This window comes from Mizuhopecten yessoensis, unplaced genomic scaffold (assembly GCF_002113885.1).
Source record: "Mizuhopecten yessoensis strain PY_sf001 unplaced genomic scaffold, ASM211388v2 scaffold8333, whole genome shotgun sequence".
NCBI classification, from domain to species: domain Eukaryota; kingdom Metazoa; phylum Mollusca; class Bivalvia; order Pectinida; family Pectinidae; genus Mizuhopecten; species Mizuhopecten yessoensis.
Window position 1 is genome coordinate 284,285 of NW_018407495.1, and position 18,173 is coordinate 302,457.

General features: G+C 37.7%; 1 protein-coding gene and 1 long non-coding RNA gene across 3 annotated transcripts; both read left to right on the forward strand.

Moving 5' to 3' along the window:
• Positions 1-174: 174 nt before the first annotated feature.
• Positions 175-12,694, forward strand: LOC110455613. 2 transcript variants are annotated; one of them, XM_021505823.1, is made up of 8 exons: positions 175-251; positions 4,348-4,532; positions 5,245-5,392; positions 6,363-6,451; positions 6,699-6,933; positions 7,063-7,215; positions 9,086-9,169; positions 12,051-12,694. In XM_021505823.1, exons 1-8 carry the CDS (start codon positions 209-211, stop codon positions 12,206-12,208), a joined length of 1,095 nt encoding a protein of 364 aa, XP_021361498.1. In that variant the 5' UTR covers positions 175-208; the 3' UTR covers positions 12,209-12,694. The 2 variants fall into 2 exon arrangements, with proteins under 2 accessions (XP_021361498.1, XP_021361499.1); XM_021505824.1 differs by having other exon boundaries at positions 9,116-9,169.
• Positions 12,695-12,988: 294 nt separating this feature from the next.
• LOC110455609 lies at positions 12,989-15,799 on the forward strand. Its single transcript, XR_002463469.1, has 2 exons — positions 12,989-13,540; positions 13,571-15,799. It is a non-coding gene; the product is annotated as an uncharacterized LOC110455609 (long non-coding RNA).
• The last annotated feature ends 2,374 nt before the right edge of the window (positions 15,800-18,173 follow it).

Consider the following 18,173-nt stretch of genomic DNA (forward strand, 5'->3'; position numbering starts at 1 on the left):
TGTCTAATTTTACACCAAACAATTTAAAACACCTTTAGTGATTCAGTAATAAATAAATCTTAATCTTGCATTTCTACCTAGTTGATTATTTTTATATTGTTCGATACGAATTGAAATAACATTGAAAATAATATGTCTCGCATACTATATTAGTTTGCATTTTTAGTTAATTTTACAAGGAAAAGGAAGAAGCGTACCGTTACTCAGGATGAAAGTGCGATATATTTGTTGTGTCTGGTTTACGATTTTAGGTAAGGATTGACTTGACAGTTGTATCTTCATGCTCTATCGGTTTTTCCCTTTGTGATATTGGTTATAATAATCAGTCTGTTTTAGTTAATGTATGATATATGCATAATGTTGACTGTCACCTGGTCACAGCTGAACGACCAAACATCACATGACTTCAATATGTGCACATCTATAGGCTAAAAATTGCAGTTTGACAATATGTTGGTGTGTGAAAGTTCACAGTCCCCTAGATATGATTTTTTTCCCATTCTGATGTAGCACTATCAATTCAGTGAATTAACATTTACCTACATGCACACCTCATATGTAATCTTACAAATGTACCTTCAACTGTAACATTTTTTTTACTGATCCGTGATATACTGTCACTAGCTAGTAGCCAAGTGAAATAAATACATAAATTTACTTTAGACATTTAATATGTGCAGAAAAGGGCGTTGTTCTTTCAACATGAACTATTAATCTATCTTATGTGTTATACTCCACAGAGACCAATTAATATAAATGGCTTTAATGATCAAATATATTAAAAAATGTACAAAAAGATTAAACCAGTCCACAAACAATAAGTTGCAAAGTCATTAACTTATCAGAATATTTAACATTTAAAATTGCAATATATATGTGTAACAGCTAAAAAGAAATACACAGCCAAACCGTCCTTCAAACCTGGGGCCCTCGTAACTCCGCTACATTCCTCCCTCCTTTTTTTAAGTCCATGCTCTTTAAGACACGACTATTTACAACCCAGGTTCGGGCATCGATCCCCTTGCCAAGCATTCACATGGCAGTACTTGAAACATGGATTGGCAAGCTTTTAATGCCAGCTTAATTTGTAATTGGAGAAAAATGCACAGATAGATCAGATTTCAAACCCATGGCCACTGACATCAATTCAATATTCCAGACACTTGAATCTGTCTCTTGCAGTAATTAAGATCTGGTATGTATGTCGGGTAACAGGGGAAAGAGAAATGTACAAGCAGATCAGGTTTCAAACTTGGGACACTCCAAACTCTAGACGGGGCCCTTGGCAACCGACATTCCTTCTTCCTTTTTCTAAGTCTTCATCTCATAAGACATCCTATTAAATACCCCACACTCCAGACAAACCTGGACACTTTCCAGTTCAGCTACATATGCATGGCCAGACTGGGATTTGTAGTTTAAACTGTTGTTAATATATCTCTATGATATTATAGCACAGGCACTGAATAAAAAGGAAATTATGAAATGTTATTTTTTTTCCGATATAGATGACAGAGTTCATACTGGATACTGTTCTAGTCATTGCAATGTCACACATTTATAAACATTTTACTGGTTGTGCTACATGGATCTTTCTACAATGTGCATATCAATTGGTATTTCACATGTCATCATATTCCATGATTTCTAGTTTTCAAATGTTATCTTTATGAAATATCAAGCCCTTTGTCAATATATGTGGCAAACAATTTCCCATATCCTTTATATATATGTTCTTCGTGATATTTTTTGCCTTGTTTTACAGCCCAATACAGACACTCGTAACAAAAAAGTGCTGAATTTTCCCAAAATGAAGAAAAAATAGAAATATCTTACAAATTACAATGAAAAATAATATTATAATTTCCCAATTCATGAAGTAACTGGCTGTTGTAAAACTTAGGTAGAAATGAAAAACTGCTGATTGTTTGAATATTTATGGGAAGAATACAAAAACGGAAAGGGGTTTGTCCTCTGTTTCTATATGAGTGTTTTTCCTCTGTTTCGATATGAGTGTTTGTCCTCTGTTTCGGTATGAGTGTTTGTCCTCTGTTTCGATATGAGTGTTTGTCCTCTGTTTCGATATGAGTGTATCGTCTGTGTTTATTACTTTGGTATGGGTGTATCGGTTGTTTTTATTACTCTGGTATGAGTGTATCGTCTGGGTTTATTACTCTGGTATGAGTGTATTGTCTGTGTTTATTACTTTGGTGTGAGTATATCGTCTGTGTTTATTACTCTGGTATGAATGTATCGTCTGTGTTTATTACTCTGGTATGGGTGTATCATCTGTGTTTATTACTCTGGTATGAGTGTACTGTCTGTGTTTATTACTTTGGTATGAGTATATCGTCTGTGTTTATTACTCTGGTATGAGTGTATCGTCTGTGTTTATTACTCTGGTATGAGTGTATTGTCTGTGTTTATTACTTTGGTATGAGTATATCGTCTGTGTTTATTACTCTGGTATGGGTGTATCGTCTGTGTTTATTACTATGGTATGAGTATATCGTCTGTGTTTATTACTCTGGTATGAGTGGGTCGTCGGTGTTTATTACTCTGGTATGAGTGTATCGTCTGGGTTTATTACTCTGGTATGAGTGTATCGTCTGTGTTTATTAGTTTGGTATGAGTGTATCGTTTGTGTTTATTACTCTGGGATGAGTGTATCGTCTGTGTTTATTACTTTGGTATGATCATGAGTGTATCGTCTGGGTTTATTACTCTGGTATGAGTGTATCGTCTGTGTTTATTAGTTTGGTATGAGTGTATCGTTTGTGTTTATTACTCTGGGATGAGTGTATCGTCTGTGTTTATTACTTTGGTATGATCATTAGTGTATCGTCTGTGTTTATTACTCTGGTATGAGCGTATCGTCTGTGTTTATTACTCTGGTATGAGTGGATCGTCTGTGTTTATTACTCTGGTATGAGTGTACTGTCTGTGTTTATTACTTTGGTATGAGTATATCGTCTGTGTTTATTACTCTGGTATGAGTGTACTGTCTGTGTTTATTACTTTGGTATGAGTATATCGTCTGTGTTTATTACTCTGGTATGAGTGTATCTTCTGTGTTTAGTACTCTGATATGGGTGTATCGTCTGTGTTTATAACTTTGTAATGAGTGTATCGTCTGTGTTTAGTACTCTGGTATTAGTGTATCGTTTGTGTTTATTACTCTGGTATTAGTGTATCGTCTGTGTTTATTACTCTGGAATGAGAGTATCGTCTGTGTTTATTACTCTGGTATGAGTGGATCGTCTGTGTTTATTACTCTGGTATGAGTGTACTGTCTGTGTTTATTACTTTGGTATGAGTATATCGTCTGTGTTTATTACTCTGGTATGAGTGTATTGTCTGTGTTTATTGCTTTGGTATGAGTATATCGTCTGTGTTTATTACTCTGGTATGGGGGTATCGTCTGTGTTTATTACTCTGGTATGAGTGGGTCGTCGGTGTTTATTACTCTGGTATGAGTGTATCGTCTGGGTTTATTACTCTGGTATGAGTGTATCGTCTGTGTTTATTAGTTTGGTATGAGTGTATCGTTTGTGTTTATTACTCTGGTATGAGTGTATCGTCTGTTTTTTTTACTTTGGTATGAGTGTATCGTCTGTGTTTATTACTCTGTTATGAGTGTATCGTTTGTGTTTATTACTTTGGTATGAGTGTATCGTCTGTGTTTATTATTCTGGTATGAGTGTATCGTCTGTGTTTATTACTCGGGTATGAGTGTATCGTCTGTGTTTATTACTCTGGGATGGGTGTATCGTCTGTGTTTATTACTCTGGTACGAGTGTATCGTCTGTGTTTATTACTCTGGTATGAGTGGATCGTCTGTGTTTATTACTCTGGTATGAGTGTACTGTCTGTGTTTATTACTTTGGTATGAGTATATCGTCTGTGTTTATTACTCTGGTATGGGGGTATCGTCTGTGTTTATTACTCTGGTATGAGTGTATAGTCTGTGTTTATTACTCTGGTATGAGTGTATCGACTGTGTTTATTACTCTGGTATGAGTGTATCGTCTGTTTTTTTTACTTTGGTATGAGTGTATCGTCTGTGTTTATTACTTTGGTATGAGTGTATTGTCTGTGTTTATTACTCTGGTATGAGTGTATCGTTTGTGTTTATTACTCTGGTATGAGTGGATCGTCTGTGTTTATTACTCTGGTATGAGTGTATCGTCTGTGTTTATTACTTTGGTATGATCATGAGTGTATCGTCTGTGTTTATTACTCTGGTATGAGTGTATCGTCTGTGTTTATTACTCTGGTATGAGTGTATCGTCTGTGTTTATTACTTTGGTATGAGTGTATCATCTGTGTTTATCTATGGACGGACAGGATGTCTGGTATATGGTGTGTCCGGACAGCGTTCACCCACAGATTCTCCCCACGAGTGTGAGACATGGACACAGCTAACCAATGGGATTAACCAGTACCACCGTGGACAAGGTAACATAGCCTGCAAGGACCATAGCCGTGACAAGTGTGAACAGCTCGACTGTGGGGGCAGCTACATCCTAGAGGTAAGTCATACAACAAATTCTAAGGAAACAGCTCGACTGTGGGGGCAGCTACATCCTAGACGTAAGTCATACAACACATTCCAAGGGAACAGCTTGACTGTGGGGGCAGCTACATCCTAGAAGTAAGTCATACAACACATTCCAAGGGAACAGCTCGACTGTGGGGGCAGCTACATCCTAGAGGTAAGTCATACAACACATTCCAAGGGAACAGCTAGACTGTGGGGGCAGCTACATCCTAGACGTTAGTCATACAACACATTCCAAGGGAACAGCTCGACTGTTGGGGCAGCTACATCCTAGAGGTAAGTCATACAACACATTCCAAGGGAACAGCTCGACTGTGGGGGCAGCTACATCCTAGAGGTAAGTCATACAACACATTCCAAGGGAACAGCTCGACTGTTGGGGCAGCTACATCCTAGAGGTAAGTCATACAACACATTCCAAGGGAACAGCTCATACAATTTCTGCTTTTTAGCTATTACTGAAGTTTATGAATATTTAACATGAAAGAGTTGGTTTTTGCAAGAAAGAATACATATTTTTTTTATACAACTACAAGAACAAGTTTTTTGGTTATTACATAAGTTATGCTCATTGAATATTCAATAGGGATCATCATCAATATAACACGTCCACACCAGTGATAAGATTCTATTGATATATTGCCCGTGCCCTTGTTATAACATGTGATTATGTCTGTGTACAGTTTATACAGATGCAGTTCAATGTGTGCCTTGGGCTGGTGTTCCATCACTGTGATAGCCCTCCCTCCATAGAACTCAGCCTACAGATACCAACCTTCAATGCTAGTATCCACCGGCTTGTCATCCACAACGACACCATCCCAGTCCCAGGTAAACACTTCAACCTCGAAAAGGCCATACAAATGTATAGTGTAGCTTTATATTGGATGCTTATGTAAATAGCTGTCAAGTTTGTCCAAATAAATGACCTTGACCTACTCTTGAGGTCATAGGGTTCAAATTTATTCAAGTTTTCCACATTTGTTAAATATTCCAAGAACTTCAACTAATGTTTACTTTAAAGATAAACAAGGTCTAGAGTAAAAACCATTGGCTTGTACCTAACTGGGATGAAGGGCTATCCAGTTTGTCAGAATAAATTACCATGAATCACTTTCCAGGTCAAATATGTTAAAAATTCCAACAACTCTTCTTCCTAGAGTAGTGATATTTGGCTTGTGATTTGTGATGATAACGGGCTATTAGTTTTGTCTAAATGAATGAGCAGCCAGCTATAGACTCGCACTGGAGTCAACATTGTTGCTTTATCATGATCAGCTGGAAGATAGGTGTCTAGTTTCAAATCAGGTTTATGGGTAAAACGTTTTCAGTTTGATTGAAATTAGATCAAATTAGATTTTCAACTGGCCCTGAAAGTTTAATATTTAAATCGCATATGTGTAAATACATAATGACTACATAGTTCATCAGAAAGCAGCTCTCAGAGAAATGTTTCCTTGTCATATATACAAGTTTGTTAACCTTCCTTACACCATTCACTAACAGATACAGGCATGTCTGACGTCTTGTATAGACCTGGTTGTCTGATGTCTTGTATATACCTGGTTGTCTGATGTCTTGTATAGATCTAGACCTGGTTGTCTGATGTCTTGTATCGACCTGGTTGTCTGATGTCTTGTATATACCTGGTTGTCTGATGTCTTGTATCGACCTGGTTGTCTGATGTCTTGTATATACCTGGTTGTCTGACGTCTTGTATAGACCTGGTTGTCTGATGTCTTGTGTAGACCTGGTTGTCTGACATCTTGTATAGACCTGGTTATAAATTTTGTTTCTGTAGGCCTGAGTAGGAACATTGGACAAAACAGGGCCGAGATTGTACTGTTTGTAGAACTGCAGAGATGGAACAGGACAAGCTTCCTGTTGAAGGTAGGTTAGTGTGAAATAATCTGAGACTGGAACATTATAAGATTGAAAATATGATCTTCACCAGTACATACATCAGCTGGCAATGTTCAGAAATAAACATTGGGGACATCCAACCATGGCTAGTAAATAACGGATAGTATTACCTACCAGGGGACAACTACTAAAGGGAGTGTTACAGAACTTAAGTACATATTTATCTGATTACAATGCTCACTTAGTTTTAAAACATTGTCATTTCTCCCACTAGATGTCTGGACGTGTCCGTCTGACAACAACAGTGTTTGGCCGCGAGATCACAGACTGGCCGGAACATTTACAACAAGACATTATCACGATGAGTATTCCTGTCACTAACTGTACAACTCGTACCAGAACAACGCTATCCCCACTGAAGCCGTGTGACGTTCAGCAGTACATTGGGACCAGTAGCCCCTTCACCGCCGTCGTCACTACACCCTCACCACCCATCAAAATCACCTCAGGTACTTAATGGGTTATAAATAGATTGTAACATAGCATGTTTATCAGAGGTTTAGCTTAGAACAAGATATGTTGGTGACTACAGGATGTGATGACATACGTTGGTTGTATATGTAATTTTGTATTTTCAGTGACGTACAATAAAACCTGTCTACCTGGATCAATGAGAAGATCCCAGTGTGGATACGGGGAAGCCTGTATCAACAGTCGCTGTCTGTGTGCATACGACTACCAGCTGTCCACTTACGGTGTCTGCCAGATCATTGGAAAAAAGCAAGCAGGACGTGAGTACTGATTCATCTACAGCCATTTACATGGACTTTTTAATTGGCCTGTAATTCCTCTTCACAGCTGTTCATCCATATATTCCTCATAATCAGGGCTGTTAAGTCAATTTTCTGTACAATTTAAGGATTTCAAGGTGTTAAATGGAAATAAGTGAAGAACCTGATAAATAATAAGCACAGAAAAAAATAGCATGAAACCCAACCATGGACTGATCAAGGTCAATGATTTTGGAGTCCATGGGTGTTTTTTAGTTGCGTAGGGGTTTGTTTGTTTGTTTGTGTTTAACGGCCCATCGACGGCAGTGGTCATTTAGGGCCATGGTGATTTATTATGTTTTTAAATTAAAAAAAATAACAAACATGTGAGTAGCGAAGATAAAATCAGATAAAAAGGTTCATTTTAAAAGCATTCACATTGTATGTGTGAATAATTAAAATAAAAAGGTGGTTAAAATAATAAAAGAGATAACAAATAGATGATATGGACTATGTGATATATATAACGTCAAAAAGGGTAAGGTGGTTTGAATAGTTAAATAATGTTTGAGTCCACAGAACTGAAAAGAGTTTTCATATCTGCGACTCGAAAGTAGTTATCACGAATGTATTTAAAATCGGAACATTCTATTAAAAAATGTTCCTCTGTAAATGGAGTGTCACATGCGTGGCACGAAGGTGGATCAGTAGGATATGTGTGCCCAGTACAGGGCCGAGCGAGGAAAACTTCCTCTCTACGATCTTTCCGACTGGGAGTAGATGTTTTAAGTTTCGGTTGTACTTTAAAAAGTTTGTTGCTGGTCTCAAGAGACCAGCGTTGCTACCGTTTTAGTTTGAATGGCTGTACGAATAATTGGTTTAAAATCTGTTTGATATTTGTTTGTTGGAGATTTAATGCATTTTTGATTCCCTGTCAACAAATTTGTTGTCTTTAATTCCGACATGGCTCGGAATTCATAGTAAAGTTATTTTAGACATTTTTAAGATACAAGATATTGGAAGAGCAAGGTTTTGAACGAGTGTGTTTTTAGGATCTCATAACTGTAAACTCTGTAGGACAGATAGAGAGTCAGAACAAATGATCGCCTTTTTAATGCGGTATTCATCAGTATGGTCGAGGGCCAAACCAATGGTGCATGCTTCGGCAGAAAAGACGGAGGCGCCGTCTTGTAGTCACACTGAAATGCAAGTATTAGCAGTACAGCAGGCTGCTGCCACTTTCTCACCTTCTTTGGAACCATTGATGTAAAGTTGTGTAATTTGAAATGCATTCCCGAAAGGAGAATTTGTGTTGTTCGGGCATAACACTTGATTTCCCTCGCTCATGTAATGTAAAGTTAAAATTAGGTGTTTGAATGGTCCACGGAGGAACATCAGATATGTTAAATTCAGCCAGTCAACTTTATGTTGAGTTCTTGCAGGAAATTTGAAATTTGGATGCCAAATGTTGGCAGAAGTTTTGGGTTTCGCATAAATATGTTTTGGTATTTTGAGTTGAATTGTTAGTCCAAAGCAGGATTTTTAGGGTTTGATTTTAATTGAGCTGCAAACTGTAATGCAAGTTTTTTCCTTCTTTCCTAAAGGGATGGTTCATCGCTTCCACGTATATGCTTTTTACAGGTGTTGTTCGATTGCACTTTGCCAATCTGTCCTTCCATCCTTCTTTATTCCGTTTTCTGGGGCTTATTTTCTACAATGTTAACCTGGAGTAACTGTATTTTGTATGCGAATATATTTTGGGATGGTGGAGGGAAGAGTACAAGTCAAAAAGTAGGTCACTGTGATCTATGCTTTGACTTTGAATACTGTGCCTTGTTTTTACAGTCTGTACAATTTACAGCTGAACTGATGTGTACAATGTATCTTTCAGCTATACTGAACGGATTTCCTTCCATTCCAGGATTACCGATGCTAGCAAGTCAGCAACAGTCCACTTCCAGCAGCGGGTCAAACAGTGAGTAGGACGTAGGCATTGTCGGGTTGGAGATTTGGTGCAGACGTTGACAATCATAATCTTTAGGATTTGTACTAAGGTGTTGATATTTTAATATCTAAGGGTCCAATACTTCCTCTTTTGCCAATATATAAGAAGTATTTCTTTGACAGATTTTCATAAATCATCACGTCTGCCTCATACACACCCATGAAACATATTTGATTATTGTTAGCTTACCTGCCTGCTGTCCGTCATTGCCTTCAATTTTTTCAAAGTTTGAGAACGAAAATGACCTTGACCTACTTTCAAGGTCCCAGACATCAAATATGTCAAACACTTCAAACGACTCCTTTTGAAGAACTGAAAGGGAAAGAATCTTCATATTTGGCTGGTGGCTTCCTGGGATAGAGCCAAACAAAGTTACAAATGAAAATGACCTTGACCTACTTTTAGGGTCACAGGGGTGAAATATGTGAAAATCGAAAGCCATGGATTCATTATGTTTGGCTGGTGGCTTCTGGGGATACAGCTTAGCAAAATTTGCAAATGAAAATTACCTCAACCTAGTACTTTAAAGGTCACGTGGTCAACAACATTTCAAACAATTTGTTCTGAAGAACCAAAAGGAATTGATTCATAAGATTTAGGTAGTAGCTTCTTAGAGATAGAGCCAACAAAGTTTGAAAAGGAGAATGACCTTGACCTACTAACATGGTCACAGGAGAAAATATGTCAAACACTTCAAACAACTTCTGAAGTAGGTAGTTTCAACTGATGGAGTCAACAAAGTTTACGAGTGGAATATTTGTAGTACAGTATAATATTTAATGAGAATATTTTGCTGTGACTGCCTAAATATTCAGGTGAGCGAACAGGCCCTCTGGGCCTCTTGTTTTGATTCATGTGATACCTTGTCTGCACTACTCATGCCTTGTTTGTACTAGTCACGCCTTGTCTGTACTAGTCACGCCTTATCTGTACTAGTCACGCCTTATCTGCACTAGCCACACCTTGTCTGCACTAGTCACACCTTGTCTGCACTAGTCACACCTTGTCTGTACTAGTCACACCTTGTCTGTACTAGTCACACCTTGTCCTTACTAGTCACACCTTGTTTGTACTAGTCACACCTTGTCTGTACTAGTAACGCCTTGTCTGTACTAGTCATGCCTTGTTTGAACTAGTCACGCCTTGTCTGTACTAGTCACACCTTGTCTGTACTAGTAACGCCTTGTCTGTACTAGTGATGCCTTGTCTGTACTAGTGACGCCTTGTCTGTACTAGTGACGCCTTGTCTGTACTAGTCACACCTTGTCTGTACTAGTCACACCTTGTCTGTACTAGTCACACCTTGTCTGTACTAGTCACGACTTGCATGTACTAGTGACGCCTTATCTGCACTAGTCACACCTTGTCTGCACTAGTCACACCTTGTCTGTACTAGTAACGCCTTGTCTGCACTAGTCATGCCTTGTCTGTACTAGTGACACCTTGTCTGTACTAGTGACACCTTGTCTGTACTAGTAACGCCTTGTCTGTACAAGTCACGCCTTGTCTGTACTAGTCACACCTTGTCTGTACTAGTCACACCTTGTCTGTACTGGTGACGCCTTATCTGCACTAGTCATGCCTTGTCTATACTAGTGACGCCTTATCTGCACTAGTCACACCTTGTCTGCACTAGTCACACCTTGTCTGCACTAGTCACACCTTGTCTGCACTAGTCACACCTTGTCTGCACTAGTCACACCTTGTCTGCACTAGTCACACCTTGTCTGCACTAGTCACACCTTGTCTGCACTAGTCACACCTTGTCTGCACTAGTCACACCTTGTCTGCACTAGTCACACCTTGTCTGCACTAGTCACACCTTGTCTGCACTAGTCACACCTTGTCTGCACTAGTCACACCTTGTCTGTACTAGTCACACCTTGTCTGTACTAGTCACACCTTGTCTGTACTAGTCACACCTTGTCTGTACTAGTCACACCTTGTCTGTACTAGTCACACCTTGTCTGTACTAGTGACACCTTGTCTGTACTAGTGACACCTTGTCTGTACTAGTGACACCTTGTCTGTACTAGTAAGGCCTTGTCTGTACAAGTCACGCCTTGTCTGTACTAGTCACGCCTTGTCTATACTAGTAAAACCTCGTCTGCACCAGTCACACCTTGTCTGTACTAGTCACACCTTGTCTGTACAAGTAACACCTTGTTTGTACTAGTCACACCTTGTCTGCCCTAGTCACGCCTTGTCTGTACTTGTCACACCTTGTTTGTACTAGTCTCGCCTTGTCTGTACTAGTCACACCTTCTCTGTACTAGTCACACCTTCTCTGTACTAGTCACACCTTCTCTGTACTAGTCACACCTTCTCTGTACTAGTCACACCTTCTCTGTACTAGTCACACCTTGTTTGTACTAGTCTCGCCTTGTCTGTACTAGTCACACTTTGTCTGTACTAGTGACTCCTTGTCTGTACTAGTAACGCCTTGTCTGTACTAGTCACACTTTGTCTGTACTAGTGACTCCTTGTCTGTACTAGTCACACCTTGTTTGTACTAGTCACGCCTTGTCTGTACTAGTCACACTTTGTCTGTACTAGTGACACCTTGTCTGTACAAGTAACACCTTGTCTGTACTAGTCACACCTTGTCTGTACTAGTCACACCTTGTCTATACTAGTCACACCTTGTCTGTACTAGTAAAGCCTTGTCTGTACTTGTGACGCCTTGTCTGTACTAGTCAAGCCTGGTTTGTACGAGGCATGTGTATGGGAGGGGATGCCATGACTTACAGTGACATTTGTTCTTTTGTTTGTGGACTGTTCACTTCATCACATTGTAACTTATTCTTCCCACGTTATCACATTGTAACTTGTTTTTCTGGGTTTTTTACAGAGACAAAACTAGCCATGATAATCGGAGGCTCTGTAGGTGGTCTAGTAGCTTTGGTGGCTGTCATCATTGTTGTAGTCATGGTGATCCGCAAGCGTGGGGCTCGGTACCAAGGCCGAGAACTCCTCCTCACCGAGGACGACACTGATGGAGCTATATAAAACACAACCTGACAAGGAGGGAAGAAAGGAAAGGAAGATAATTACGCAGAGTTACAAAGTGTTAGTAGAAGGAGGGACGAACACACTGATCTGAATGACCAGAAATACACCTTTAATAGAAGTGCGGGGTATCATATTTTACCTTCAGATTTCAGGTCATACCATTCTTTGTACACAATAGATAATCTTGGCTCTTTCATCAGCATTTTTAATACCTATTGTGTAAGGACTCTCTTCACATAACTACACTCAAAAACAGACTTGTGTAATTTTCGCTGTCTTGAGGTCTGTAGGTAAAAGTATGAGACCCACTTTAATTGTATTTCAGTTTTCCAACTATTGAGAACTAAAGCATAATTTCAAAGAAAAAACGTCCAGAACTATTTGATGATGAATGTGTGGGATTGCATGGGTAAAACATTGTTTTTAGTCGTTATATAGTATATATATATATATTTAGAAAAAATAAGATTAACGACCGACTAAAAAACTAGCTGCTTTCACCCTTCACAGGGCTCTTCAGGTTTATTCAAAAGAACAACATCGTGACGTCACAATTACATGTCATCACACTACAATAGTAACGTGTCGTCACGAAGTACACAAAATTGGTGGACAATTTAGCGTAAAATTTTACTGTGGCCTGTTGAGACTTGGTTTTGATATTTTGATTAGTTGGTCTTCTTTCTATTCTCTTAAAATAGTGTCTGATGACAAACGAAAGAAGACCAACTAAGGGTGAAAGCAGCTAGTTTTTTAGTCGGTCGTTAATCTTATTTTTTCTATATTTACTTCCTTCACATGGACATTTAATCACTTTTTATTATATATATATATATGTTTGTATATGGTTGTTATAGAAAGACTTGTGTCGCTGTAACAATGATGATACGTAGGTTACAGAACAATGGGAGGGTAGTACTCAGCAGTGAATATCACAAGTTTTGTGTACTCAGCAGTGAATATCACAAGGTTTGTGTACTCAGCAGTGAATATCACAAGGTTTGTGTACTCAGCAGTGAATATCACAAGGTTTGTGTACTCAGCAGTGAATATCACAAGGTTTGTGTACTCAGCAGTGAATATCACAAGGTTTGTGTACTCAGCAGTGAATATCACAAGGTTTGTGTACTCAGCAGTGAATATCACAAGGTTTGTGTACTCAGCAGTGAATATCACAAGGTTTGTGTACTCAGCAGTGAATATCACAAGGTTTGTGTACTCAGCAGTGAATATCACAAGGTTTGTGTACTCAGCAGTGAATATCACAAGGTTTGTGTACTCAGCAGTGAATATCACAAGGTTTGTGTACTCAGCAGTGAATATCACAAGGTTTGTGTACTCAGCAGTGAATATCACAAGGTTTGTGTACTCAGCAAAATTAATGTGTTAATGAGTTATAAACACTTAATGTCAATTCACAGAAGGAATTGAAATTATTTGCAATATGAATGTTCATACCTACCAATCTCTAGTTGAAATGTTAAATACTTTAAGTGACTAGTAGGGATACAATCTGTGTTACATTGTTCTCACGATATTAAATGTTGATACATTCCATATCATATTGACTACAGTCTAAAGGAAGGGCGAGGTCATATCAAAATGGGAGGGAGGACAACAGGAGGGTCAGGGGGGGGGGGGGACATTATTAGGAAAGAGAGAGAGAGTGTCACAGTAGTAAGAAAAGGGATTGAAGGAAATAGAAAGTGAAAGAAATAAAATGGGAGGAGGAGAAAAGGGAAGGGGAAAGGGGACAGCGAGGGGTAGAGAAGGAGAGAGGGAGGAAGAAATGGTGTGAGGAGTATGTGAGAAGAGGCCGGAGAGAGGTATGGAAGGGAGGTAGAGGGGCTTTTTCTGGAGTGTCAGAGATCCAATTACATGACTATGATCATGTGCTCCCTTACAGGATAATTTGTGCTTGAAAAAGTCCGACAGAATCACCTCAATGTTTATGTTGTGTTTTAAGTAAAATACGTGGCAATAGTAAGTGCCATATGATATGCATAATGTGATATTTGTAAATATTTCTATACTACTGTCATTCAGACATCCTGTACTACATACTGTCCACACACCCTCTATAGACTACTGTCATTCAGACATCCTGTACTACATACTGTCCACACACCCTCTATAGACTACAGTCATTCAGACGGTGTCATTGAGTGACCGTCCTCGTACTGAAATCATTGCCACTTCCTATTTTGGTAATGTCTCATCTAAAAGCAAAATACTCACTCCTGAGATTAAGGGAAATGTGGAGATTTATTTAAGGATTGGTTGTCATATTTTTGACAAGCATTGGTGTGTAACACACATTGGCTTACCTCCATATTGAATGGTGCGCGCTAGAGTCATGAGAATAGGCTGATAGTCACAGGTCAAATATGTCCAGAAATCAAAACTACTCCTTCTGAGATTTTGAAATGAATCATGAGCTTCATTGATTTTCAGAAGCGTCAAATCTGTTAAAATCTGGTAGCAGTATTTTTGAGCCTGTAGATTTATTTTTATTTGACTTTTGTCTACTTTTAAGGTTACAAGTAATTAATTAAAAGTTTATTAATAGCATATGTGCAATGCAGGCCTATTGAGCCTCTTGTTATTCCTTTTTTCGCCATTTGGTTATGTTGATTTGAAAGTTAATGACTAATGGATCTAAGTTTTTATTTATCCAAGATTCAGTGTGTACAATACATGATCTGAATGTTATATTAATCAGATCTGGTAGGAAGTAGAAGATTCTGAGACACAATGGTGTACATTAAGTGTTGTTAGAAACACATGATACTGTTTATATTTGTAAGTTTATAAGTTGATGCTATACCCATGTATTGTAGATACCTTGATGTATATCTGGTACAATGTAACAGCAGTGAAGACAGTTTTATCATGAGTCCTGGAGAGATTTCTGTTTGTATTAGATCTGGGTTAGATGTGTGATATTAGGCAATACTTTGTAACATATTTCAGTCTGGTATTTGTTGTTGGTTCTAATATAAATGTCCAACTTATCCATACTTGATGTTCATTGTAGGAAAGTAAAACAAAGTATAGACTATATCTCTTTTGATACTGTAAGTATACATATATATTTGGTGAACAAATGTCAGTTTAAACAAAATATCTTCATACATATCGTAAAAACATTCTCCAGTTCATTAAGAAACACGAACCGCAGGTGAGAAAGGTTGACCCAGCTATTATCATCTTGGATATTGGCAGTGGACAGTGTACATGCTGTAAGCGTGTGTTGTGAGAAGATGGTACCAGTGTAGGGCTGTAGTCGGACTATTGTACGATTATTTGACAAGTATAATGGTACAGGAAGTTTTGCATTGTAAAATTCCCACTTTCATCAGATAACAATGGCAGCCTTGATTCAGTTTGTCTTTAAGACGTTTCGTGACCTAAGCAACATAACCCGGTTCTTAGTTATTAGTTAATGTCAAAAAGCTATTAAGAAAGCAAAATAGTGAAAACATGGAAAAAAATACTAATGTTTTGTGCATTCTTTCATCTTTTTTGTTTAAAACATCTTAATTAAAAAAAAAAAAAAAATCATTTACTTTAAAAGTGTTATATAAACAGACAAAGATGAGTGTTCTCAAGAAAGTCTGTGATACTCCGAATTGTTCATACTTTAGATCTGTGAATTGTTCTGATCTGTAACGTTATCTAATTCTGAAATGTGTTCGAAATTCGTATCTGAGAAATCTCAACCACGTCTGCGGGTTTTACAAATCACTACTGCAATGTGTATTGAATTTGTTTGTACAGCTTTTTATTGTTTATTAATCTACATTTGAAACTATTTTCTTGTCATGTTTTGTTGTTGTTCAAAGCTTTAGTGTATTCCAGATCTGTGTCTCTGACTGTTTGTGTCAACAGATCTAATGACTTCTTCATAAACATTGTATTATGTTCATCATAGGTATTTCCTACATTTTTGACTTCTGATTTCTTTATCTTTTTGTCATCTTATTTGTGACATTAATTCACTATAATAAATACATCACACACATAAATTTTGTTTGTTTGAATTTGAAATGGAGCCATGTTTTCTTGCATGCTATATATAATGAAATACAATCAAGGTAAACCATGTACAATCACACTGATACATACAGAGTTTGAAACCTCCACTATCACAGTCAATCCCAACCAGTGCAAATTAATTGCAGAAAAACTAACCTATTGAAAAATAACATTGATGCTCAAGTTTTAAAACTGTTGTATGACATGGTCATGGTGGACACACCCAGGGTCCTGAAGATAAACATGTCCTAAGCGTTAACCTTTATAGAAATACTTTAATTATCTCACTGGTACTGACACACCCAGGGTCCTGAAGATAAACATGTCCTAAGTGTTTACCTTTATAGAAATACTTTAATCATCTCACTGGTACTGTCACACCCAGGGTCCTGAAGATAAACATGTCCTAAGTGTTAACCTTTATAGAAATACTTTAATTATCTCACTGGTACTGACACACCCAGGGTCCTGAAGATGAACATGTCCTAAGTGTTTACCTTTATAGAAATACTTTAATTATCTCACTGGTACTGACACACCTAGGGGCCTGAAGATAAACATGTCCTAAGTGTTAGATATTAATTAACCTTTATAGAAATACTTTAATTATCTCGCTGGTACTGACACATCCAGGGTCCTGAAGATGAACATGTCCTAAGTGTTTACCTTTATTGAAATACTTTAATTATCTCACTGGTACTGACACATCCAGGGTCCTGAAGATGAACATGTCCTAAGTATTTACCTTTATAGAAATACTTTAATTATCTCACTGGTACTGACACACCCACGGATACGACGTGAAAAGAAAGGATCCTACGTCACGGGAACAAGTAAATATGAGGTGACAATTAGCTAAGATGTGGAAGGCCATATGCAATTCAGGGGAGGAAACCAATCACATATGCTTAAAACAATTTTTTTCAACGTAGTACTTAGTATTTGAATCATAGGAGAAAAATAATCATCACCCATCCCGTAGATGAAACAGAAATATCCGACCCTCGGGGTGATTATTTGATCGTCTTGCCCAAGGGTTACCGTCATTGTACCTATAACGGGACACCTCTCAGTTAAATATTTGTGTATGTTATACCATATTATCTATTCTGACAGTTTGTCTATTTTTCATCAGTAGATATTATCAACTTTTATTTTCTATAACAAGTTGATATATCCAGCACATGGTTCTATAACAAGGTAAATAGTATTACGGTCACGTGGGACACAATGGCGTATGCTACCCTACATGGGACACTTTTTGTGTGTTGGCTAATATTGTGGGATAAACGATTAATATACGTAGTTCAAGTATTTTAGACTCTTAGGAAGGTTATGGTTATTTTTTTTCCAAACTAGCATTACTTTTAAAAGATAAGTTTCTGGGATTTATATCCAAACAGAGAACGTCACATGGCACGTAAATTGAGGAAGTTATGTATTAAAATTATTTCTCAACTCAAACTATCCAAGTAATCATAATTAACAGCTAATAAAGCCGGTATACAGCTGAATAAATTGAATACATTAAAATACTTCTTTATATTGCATGTCAATTTCCTAGCCCGTTTTCCCACACCTGTTCCGTTTTGGCTTCACTACGTTAGACAACAACAAAAATTACCTCTCCAGGTAGAAAGGGCCTGTTTCCAGTAATGTTAATTCTCCATAGGAGCCTGCCCCCGTATAATTTCTTATCTAGCTCAACTACTGTTTTTTTCTTTTCCGAAGAATAATTTTACACCTTTCCGACACCCAGATTTCATAATTTCAGTGAAAATGTATTTTTATAAAGTTGTCAATTTCAGCATCAAAGACATAAGTTCGTAAATAAAAGAAGGTTATCTCGAAATTGTAATTCGCAACATAGTATAAATTTCTTTTGATAAATATTTCCAAAACATCGTGTTTATTCATAAAACAT